The 10,467-nt window shown below is 42.8% G+C and overlaps 1 protein-coding gene across 1 annotated transcript in view; it reads left to right on the top strand.

The window, feature by feature from the left end:
* Nucleotides 1-247: 247 nt before the first annotated feature.
* Nucleotides 248-10,467, top strand: part of LOC117429808 (uncharacterized) — a 37,583-nt gene continuing 27,363 nt past the window's right edge. The window contains exons 1-6 of the mRNA XM_058999131.1: nucleotides 248-276; nucleotides 956-2,037; nucleotides 3,016-3,086; nucleotides 3,848-3,923; nucleotides 4,183-4,404; nucleotides 5,194-5,351. Of these exons, the coding sequence (XP_058855114.1) occupies nucleotides 248-276; nucleotides 956-2,037; nucleotides 3,016-3,086; nucleotides 3,848-3,923; nucleotides 4,183-4,404; nucleotides 5,194-5,351 (1,638 nt within the window). The remainder of the gene's footprint in view (nucleotides 277-955; nucleotides 2,038-3,015; nucleotides 3,087-3,847; nucleotides 3,924-4,182; nucleotides 4,405-5,193; nucleotides 5,352-10,467) is intronic.

Below are 10,467 nucleotides of genomic sequence, written 5' to 3'. Positions count from 1 at the left end.
GGCGGACACCTAGTGACCTCCGTGTATCTCTACTTCATGTCCTCATAACCCACTGAGATCATGAAGGAGGGCACAGTTCAGCCAGTACCGGGATTGTGCAGGAATTCACATTGTTCTCCAGGATGACCAGTAGAAAGCAGTTGAAAACCCTTCCGGTATAACCTAGTTGTATAGACAGTATGTCCGTCTCACTGTTGCGTGTAAAATACCATTTAAAAAAAAAAAAAAAAAAAACTAATAATTTCAAATGAGCTGCTACTGGACAGTGAAGTTCAGGCAAATTAGTGAATATTAAAGCGACAAAGCTTGTTCCATTCGGTGAGCAATATCTTCACTAATGTTGAGTGGTTATCTTAAATAGAGCAGCAGCAATATAAGTGGAGCCTTCGCCTACCCCTACCTCATCAACGGAATATTTCATTGTGGTAATTACATGCTGGGACTTGCTCATCCATTAATGTGATCCTTAACAAAGGATCATCAGGAGAGTCTGTGTTGTACGTAGGAGCCAAGGCACGGATTGAAGATAACCAGATTTCTTATCCTTCATTAAGCATACGCATTCTTCTTCTTCCTCTTATTATAACAAAGGATGCGGGTCCAGTGTTGTTCTGCCGTGCCTCTGTTTGCTCGTTAGTGTTTTAATTCAGTTCCTGTAAATTGTCGCCGTCAAGGAGTTGTGTTCTCTGAAAGAATCTCCTGACTGACTGGGTGTGCTTTGTTGTTTTTAATTGTGTTTTTGTCAGTCAAACTGTGCCAGAGCTTGTCAGGGAGGCACTGATCACCAAAACGTAAATGTTTTAGTTGATTTATATTGGGTTACTTTTTGGGGGATTTTGTCTTGCTGTTCACCATGATGTTACGATTAACACAATCGTTGAATATGCACTTGCTTGTTTTTTTTGCCATGAAGCTATTGTATATCCATGCCTTGATCATGAATCTTGTTATCAAGACAAAATAAATCCAGTAATTTATTTTCTTTATTTACAGACCACAGTATCTGCTCAGTCTTATCTGGACAGAACAAAAGGGCTGCTTTGCATTACACAGATGAGGGCCAGTTGACTCCTAATGCATCTCTGTTAAAGACACACAGAGATGGCGAGCGTTTCACAGAGGGCGGACACTGCGGGAGCACAGAGGGGCACGATTCCACAGACAGAGACAAGGCAGATGAAGGATCTGATAAGAGAGAAGTAAGCAGGCAGGAAACAGTGAGCGTTGTGTGTAACAAAAGAGTTACCCGCAGCGAGGAGCGACAGGGCAAGATACCTGGCAAAGACAAGGAAACCAAAGGGGTGGCTCGAGTCAGAAGACAGTACAGAAAAAGACAGGCTTCAGACACACAAGATAAGTTTAGCAGGGGCAGTAGTCAGGCTGCAAGGAAGAGAGAGAAGGGGGATGCTAAAGATTTGACAGACACACATGAAAATAAAAGCTTAGTCCTTCAGAACACCAGATCTGGGTTCAAAGAGACTGCAGGCTCTACACTTGTAGTGAAAAGTGAATTAAAGCACATAGAGACAGCGAGCAAAGAGCCAGAGAGGCCCCATGAAACCGGAGTGAGGTGTATAGAGCAGGAGTTGGCAGAGAGCCTCCAGGGATTAGGAGGCCGGGCACCACTGGAGTCGCTGTGCAACACGACCCAGGATTTCTGCACACAATCCACTCCCAGGCAAGCCAGGAGGCATGCCCAGAATAAACTGAACAAAAGAAAGAAACCCAGAGCGGAACATTCCTCTTTCAGGGAGTCCAAACAGGAGCCCGGCTGTGTTGAAAGTTCAGAATTACACAAAACAAACGCCACGGTTTTGCAGTTTGAAGTCTCCACTCCGGCAGAGCAAAATAGCGCAGGCTGTGAAAGCACCCGAACAGAGCAGGTAGCCGAGGGTGTGAATCTCCTCGCAAAAAACAAGAGGCAGCGCAGTGCTGACCAAACAACGAGACAGCCGAAGGGCTTGATCTCAGGGTTAGAAGCAGAACACTGCGCTTCACGTGACAAAACCAACAACCAACCAGAGTGTCACCCTGAAGGTAAGAAAGGGGTCGTTCGTTTAAGGGGAACATTTTAATAGCGTCCTCTTACTTCTAATCAGGAGGTCCCGATTACATAAAGTCTTAAAGAAAAAACAATACAGATAATTCCAAGAAACCATCTGTCACCCATCGCTGTGAAACAGTAAGTGCAAAGATGTGTAGTCGTGCTAAAAGAAAACACACTATAAACATCCCATTAATGTCTTCAGTGGTGAAATTGTCATGATCTAGCGGGTGAGCTGCTAAACCACGGAATTAAACATCCTGTTCTGTCTCGTGTGTTACATTGTTTCTGCTTCAGACTCTATACTCCTGAATATTGAAATGGTTCAGTTATGATGGAAGTTCATTACACTGCTGCTGTACAGGTAGTACAGAAATCAGTGTTTTAAAAGTCAGGTTCCAATATGTTGCAACTGCATTGCATTTACTGATGCATGTGTATTGTGCTGTACCCATGTAATTACCTTAACTACATGCAGAAATAATTCAATTTCAAGTCAGGCAGACTTTGCTGGACTTAAGGGAATTGAACTGCAGTTTTGTTTTTCAACAGAATACAAGTATTTTTTTTATCTAGAAACTGCAGGTTTTCTCTCCAGACCCTGTGCAGTACAAATCAGAAATTCTGCAGATTTTGGCCTATATTCCGGGGTTATTAAAACTGTTTGCTCCACAGAGATCATTAAAGCGTTTGGTGCTCCTGGCAGCAGGCACTGCGCGGGTTGGCTTGGACTTGAACCGACTGAATAATTGGATGAAATATCTCCTGTTGATGTTGGACCCCTTGAAACAAACACAAGTACACACACAGTATATCTGAAGATCTTAATGCAAAAACCTGACCTGTCACATCAGAAATCCCTGGGCACTGTGGACCTGTCTAACACAGGAAAGTCACCTCTAGGGACCCGGGTCTGTATTGGGCCCTAGTCACAAGTGCGATTTATTTATTTAATTTATTTAATTCTTTAGGAATTAAAGTGCAAAGATCAGCTAAAGGTAGAAGAGTCCGGGCTCCTCCTCATCTGAAAAAAAGAAGAAAGGTAACATTTTCTATTGTTCCGTTATCCATTCGGATTCCTCTCCACTGCTGTACTAATGTATCCATTCGGATTCCTCTCCACTGCTGTACTAATGTATCCATTCTGATTCCTCTCCACTGCTGTCCCTGCTGTACTAATGTATCCATTCGGATTCCTCTCCACTGCTGTCCCTGCTATACTAATGTATCCATTCTGATTCCTCTCCACTGCTGTCCCTGCTGTACTAATGTATCCATTCGGATTCCTCTCCACTGCTGTCCCTGCTATACTAATGTATCCATTCGGATTCCTCTCCACTGCTGTCCCTGCTATACTAATGTTTCCATTCGGATTCCTCTCCACTGCTGTCCCTGCTATACTAATGTATCCATTCGGATTCCTCTCCACTGCTGTACTAATGTATCCATTCGGATTCCTCTCCACTGCTGTACTAATGTATCCATTCGGATTCCTCTCCACTGCTGTCCCTGCTGTACTAAATCAGCCCGCCTGCAATCCACTGTTTTAATGTGTACCGTCGCTATGAAGAGGGTGATTGATCCTGAGCTGCATCCAGAGTGTTGGAAGTCTGGAACATTTCATACAGAACTATTAAACACAGTAGTGCTACATTTAGAAATACTAAAATAAACTTTGACAAGCGTTTCGACTGGTTAGAAGCCTTTCTGTTTGTCTGAGTGAAACGCTTGTCATTGAATTTCTTTTAGTATTTCTGAACATTTCATATTGTGTGAAGCTGTAACCTGTTTAATTCTTTAAAGGCACGTGGAGGAACCTGCTGTGGGCCGGGGCTGTATTGCATACACTGTGGTGCTGAGTTACTGCCCGATATTCAAGGTAAAAGGAGACAAATGTGTGGCTCCGGATACTGCAGTGCTGTGGAAGCATGCTCAGGATATTATGATAACATATTAAATGTATTTATGAACCCTTTCGCTATGGTTTAATAAGGGTAGCACTTACTGCAATAAACATAACACTGTAACTCCAGCTTTTTCATAGTTTGATTTAAAGAATCCATTGCAAACCCTTTTTCATTTAAGGAATGACTATGAAAAGAGACTTGTGAGATGTCATGGTTGGGTTTGTTCTTCAGGAGTGCTAGTCAGAGCTGCCTGTCGCAGTGAGGGAGTTGTGAATGTGCTGAAGACCTGCTCTGGAAGCGGTGAGGCCCGGGCCTGGTGTGGCTGTGCGTCCGGCCGCACAGATTCAGAACTGGAAGACAACAACACGCTGCTCCTGCTGGAAACCAACCCGGGACTCCAGCACCTGAAACACAACCTGCAGGTGTATGAAGTACCCGGGACCGCCAGGCAGAGTAGGTTCTTGTTGAGAAGTTAGGGAAAGAGTCGCATTTCACTGTGATACCATACTGTATACAGCTATGGACAAAAGCCATAGGAACATCATTTAGATCTTTTATTTAACATCATGTAATCAAAGTAACTGCAATTTGATATCGTGAAAGTCTACCAGAAGCCATAATAGTACAGTGAAAGTCTACCAGAAGCCATAATAGTACAGTATTTCATGTTACATTTCGAAATGTCACATTTCTAATTGTTTCCAGTTTTTCTACAAAGCGGTATGAAATTCAATATGTTAAGGTAACATGATTCAGCAAGTTTCATTCGACTAGTAAATTCTATAAGGTGATGCTAAACGTTTGGCCGTAGTTGAATGTATTTGCCCACTGTTAGGTTTATCCATGATAAATCCAGCCACATGGGTATGCATGTGTATTGAGCATTTTATTTTTGTGCTCTGCAGTTATTCTGCACATTAGATCTTGCAGGTAGTAATGAATAAACAGTGATTTGGAGAGTGAGCGAGGTGCAGAAGACACAATGCAGCATAGTATCCAAATCCCTTCATCATAGGGATTAGACTGGCACACTGCAGGCGGGTGTGCGGTGTTTGCTCTCTGTGGTGAGCCAGCAGTACTTGATGAATTGTTTAACATCAATTGGACAGATCGTGCTTTGATAAAAACAGATTTTTATTTAACATGTGAAATGGAGCATTTAATAGCCTTTAATGCTTTGACTTTTTTTATGGTGGTATTTGTAAAGGTTATTTCTTTTGCATTTATTTTTTTCCTCAAAAGGCATGCAGACTGGCTTATCATTAAATGCCATCTGGAATTCAAAGGACTGTTCTGTTACCAGCTACTTCCAGTGCCGAAGCTGTGTGACACAGGAACAAGCCCACTGCTATCTGATGGGGGCTGAAATACTAGACCTCCGAGCCAATGCAAAACAGCAGGTAGGTAATCACATGATTTACACCCACCTTTGTGAGTGGTGCACAAAGTGGGACAGTTTGGATGGACTGCAAAGCACAGGTACATTTTACAGCAGTTACCATATTCTAATATTTACAATTCTGGGATTGTGATGGAGAGTCCATAACATACACAGCCTGTTAGCAATTTTCCTGATCATAGTACTGTACACAAGTGTTACAGTGTACCCGTATCCACCCACACAGCTAAAGCTGCTTTCGAGTCTGAAAGCATATTGCTGCCCATGTCAAGCCCTGATGATTAAAAACAACGTATTCATGTTGCATTTCTGTACCATCAGTAGCAAACAGAAGACCAGACTGCCAAAGGAAAGACTGCACACTGCAGGTATATCAGACATGAATCCACAGTGAGGTGCAAAGTGGCAGGAGGTCCTTCTTAAATAGATCATTCAGTGGTTGTTTCTTCCAGATAGGGACTCTGCTGCTACTAAACCCATGCTAACCATTGTGGGTTAGATAAGATGTGCACATTATTCGCCCATCCTGCTGCAGCTTACTTAAAGATGTTCTGCACTCTTCCTAACATTAGCATGGTGTGCGTTTCTTAATTCCTCTTAAAGAAAATGTGAGGAGCCGTGCGTGCCAGAGAGAGAGAGGGCCTGATCCCTGCATTGTTCAGGAACGGGGTTGCACAGGGGATGCACAGCGAATGTCAGCGCTTGCATTGATATTGACGGGTGGATTCAGGGCTTGGAGACGTGTTGATTGGTGATTCACCAGGTGGTTTCTTGTTCACTTGTGTGATCAGCTGCCTCACACTTTTTGTTTTGGACACATTTCAAGTTTTTCCTTTATTAATGCACAGAAAAAAAATAGACCTGTGTGCCAACTGGCAGGCTGTGGCTCTAATCCGTTCTCCCGTGTTGACACCAAAGGCTAGAAGTGCTCGATTTCTTCCTTCTTTTCTTCTTAAGAGGTTTTCATGTCAAAATGAGCTTTCCATTCGCCGAGCCAAACAGATTCCCCTCCTCTGCAAACATGTGTTTACTTTGCTGTTGCTTGGATCCAACTTGCCAGCATGCTCTGGGGCCTGAAGAGAATGCTCCCATTGAGACTAATCTTCATACCATCCGCCAGGAACACAGGCATGAGTTAGACATTGCATATGTGTTCTATGAAGCTGCGATAGCTAAAAAGAAATAAAAGCTGAAAATCAACTTCGGGCGGACTAAACGTGGTCAGCAACAACTCTGTGTGTGTGTGTGGCCCACAGCTGACACAAAAAATGAATCAAATATACTGACTGTTTGCATTTTAAAGCATACCCACTACTTTTGTTTTATATTTGGTGTTTTTTTTTTTTTTTTTCTTTACATCTAAAATTAAAGCAGTTATTGGTTCCGAATGGCAGTCTGACTATATAATCTGTTTTGTGTCTCGTGTAATTTCTGAAGGGGACTTGTATGTATGGTGTGGCAGTGTCTGTGCTTGACATTGTTTTTCCTTACAGATCAGATACCTATTGAGTTTGTTGCTGGCCTGATTTTTTTAATTGCATCCAATGTGCTCAGTTCATCTGGAACAGGATGCAGAGAACGGGTGCCTGGTAAAACTTTAGAATAATGTCAGTAGTTCAGATGTATTTGGGTGCTGTACATGATTATAACATTAGAAATGTATGCATGCTTTTCATGCACTTCATGTCATTTTCAGTTTGCACAGCCTGTTTCACAGTTCAGAGCTTTCCAGACCCCACAGTGTGTATATAATCCGGTACCAATCCGCTGTTTAAACAGCTAACACAACTTGGTGATGGATTTTCTACTTCCTTTTCTTGAAATTGCACGATTTCTACCACGCCAGAAAGGTCAGCCACTTTCAGGTTTGTTGCTGCAAACACTCATTTTTATTCGTCCTGTTTTAAAAGACAATGCTATTGTCTGACGGCTGCAGGGGTGTATTGTTGTAAGAATGAAATTGGCTGCAAACCAAGCGGATGGTGCATTAGAGCTCCCCCTGCTCTCCCTGCTGCCTTTGATCCAATACAAATGATTAGAGCAGAGGATATCTGCAACAATGACACCAAACAAACTTCAAAGGTTCACGACTGCCAAGCTGCGTGAACATGACTCTCTGTTTAGCAGCGTAGTATCTCTAGTGTGGAATTCAGGATCTGTACTCATGAACCTGGCTGTTCTGTGCTCTCGCGGATCCCCCCTCCTTGCCTCTGAGGACTGTGTGTAAAGAACCCCAGGCCCCTAGCAGCAGTGTTCATGTTAATACATGGATCCCCCGCTCTGGGGAGTGTTTCATTGTCAGGTTTAGTCGTCATTTGGTGGAGAATTTCTCTTACAGGCTGTGGCCCTGAGTTTGGGAAGCACTGTTCTTTATGTGCAACGTTTGCTTCAGAACAAAAATGAATCTGTTCACCGCTTCTTTGTATGAAGGTTCTGTATTTAAGGGCAAAATAAAAATCAATGAGTAATAATTATAAGAAGTGGACAGGCCATTCTGTACGGTATCACAAGGGGACAGCCTTGACCAGTATAGAGCTGTATCATACATTGCACCCTGGCCCCCTACATTTCTGCCTGACTGCCTGACACGCTTGTACAAATGGAGCCTGATGTCTGTTCTTCACCTCTCAATCTGATGGACGGCACACTGCACTGTAGGTGTAAGAGCTGCATCTTGCCGCTTTTTCAAAGCGTTTATCACTTCCGACCGAGACAACTGTGTTTGCTAAACGCGGTGGGGGCCCCTCTGTCAGCTGTCGATTGAGACAGTTGGTGGGTTTCATATAACAGGATGGTTTTGTGTGTTTGTTTTTGTTTTTTTTGTCCATCACGTCACGACATTTGTCCTTCTCCCTTTAATGCGTCTTCCTGAATGGCGGTCTGACCTCAATCTGAGTAAAGCCTCCCTAGACAGCGTGAGGGAGGCTCTGCAGCCTGGACGGGGCAGCGGCATATTTGCAGACCGTTGTATTATTTGGTTATCACCACATGTTAATCAGATTCATCATCATTGTATTTAATAAAGATTTCATCTGCCACGCGGATGCATAATCTTCTGGGTCGCAGTGGCAGCCTTTTGTCTTGAGCAGATTGCTAAAACTGCATTCATTTGGGCTCTCTGTTTTCCACAAGACTGGACCTTATTATTATGCAAGCACGGCTCCCACAGCAGCCTGCAGTTGCCTATTAATGCCCCTAGTCTTTAATTCATAATAGGGCCTCATTGTTAAGCCACAGTAAATAATTGCTGATTATGCACACCCCAGTGTAAGCTGGCTAACAGGCTTGATTTTGCTTTGTATGTTTTAAGGGCAGACGTTATTGTAGTGTACAGCAAATAAAAAATACTGAGAAGCTACTACACCGAAGCAGGGTTAGTGTAAAACACGATGTGCATGACATTATCATTCACAGGCAATGCACAGGACTAGTTTGAGTCTGGGAGCACAAGCGCCTCTTCTGCTTGGTAATAGAGTTGATGAGAGACCATGTGAGCAGAAGCTTTCACAGCTGCAGGGACGTTGCACTGTCCTGATCTGGATTTTAAAACTGCAGCACGCTGGTGAAATGAAATAGAAATCCCTTCCCTAATAGCTGCAAACCCCAGCCACTACACCACACTTCAAATGAACGCTGTTTACTTACAGAATACATATTGATACTCTATTTCGACTCTCCTTTCCTCTGACAATCGCCAAATGGAAACCATTTCAACTTCAACATCAGACAGCTGGTCTTCTCCAAACAGACAGTCCTGCTGTATCATGCAATGATGAGTGGCTTTCTGCTGTACAAACAGCACTTTAGAAATGCACCACTTATGCTTAAAGTGGCTCACAGTGTAAATAAACTTGTTTTCCGTCATTTATATTTTCCAGAATCCAAGTATTTATTATTAACGTTCTGGTACAGCTCCCCAGTGACACATCCGTGACCCTCCTTCATTATTAAAATTGTTTACGGAAAATCGACCTTTCACCGTATAAATTAATATTCCTTCCTACTGTGTTACTCCACTCAGTACAGTAATCGGCTAGAGATGGTGCCATGTGTTACGTTTAGAAATGGTTTCAAATGTTTCTTTAGATCCTAACAGGGATGCAGTAACTCGCTACTTAATAAACGCATTGGCGTGTTTGTGTGATCATTGTTTTAAATGCAGGATTGAAAATCCAGTATTATTAAGTGAGTGATCATCATGCAGACGTGATTGCATTGTTTGAAATGGGGGATGTGTGCCTGTCTGACACCTCGCTGTGTTTGGGGTTGGCGGGGGGTGGTGAGGTGGCATGTGTGTGTGTGTGTGTAATGCGGTGTATAGGGGCTGAGGGTTGGGTGTTTGAATGAATAATCTTTTAAAGGTGTTAGTGGCTGACGTTAGGCTTCATCTCCTGTAATCCATCTGTTATTGCAGCCGACAGGACTTGGCCCAGACCAAAGTTTTTTCAGCCCCAGAATTAAAAAAAAAAAAAACGGCTAACGGGGTGCTTGTCAGGAATTAGTCTTCAAGTCTGCCGTTTGCTAATTTGCTAGCAGACGAAGATGAATGTAAGAAAATACAGCTACGTTTGTCTTGTTATGGTTATTGCAAATCTCATCAAAGTATAAGTTGATAAAGAAATCTAAATACTGTATGATTCCTATGCCATTGGCAATTAGACACATGGGTTTATTTATGTATTTAAGTGCACACTACTGTCAGAGTAACTTCATAATACTCTGAGAAATCAACAGTAGTAAACGTACGGGTATTTAGTAGCATGTGGATCCTTTTTAATAAGAATGAATGACCCCACATGCTACAGGTTTGAGATCAGCACTCTTCTCTAGCTATTGTATTTATTAAAGGTCATTGGTGTACACACAAGTGGCAGTGCAGTTAACCTGTTTTTAAAGATGAAGGAGCAAGGAAAGTGCAATACATGGAATGCTCTCTTACAATGCATTGTAACAAACCTCCGAGATTGTTCTGCATTTTAAAAGTAAACTATTCAGAAACGTTGAGCACTTTACCCTGCTGAATGTTCTCCGCAGGGACGATCGGCACTCGCTGTAATTGATTACAGGAGGCCGGAGCTGATAATAATATTAAGTTATTGAGCGTCTTCTGCAGTCTG

Source organism: Acipenser ruthenus, chromosome 24, assembly GCF_902713425.1.
Source record: "Acipenser ruthenus chromosome 24, fAciRut3.2 maternal haplotype, whole genome shotgun sequence".
NCBI lineage: Eukaryota > Metazoa > Chordata > Actinopteri > Acipenseriformes > Acipenseridae > Acipenser > Acipenser ruthenus.
Note: the sequence above shows the minus strand (reverse complement) of the source record. Positions and strands in the feature narration are given on the sequence as shown.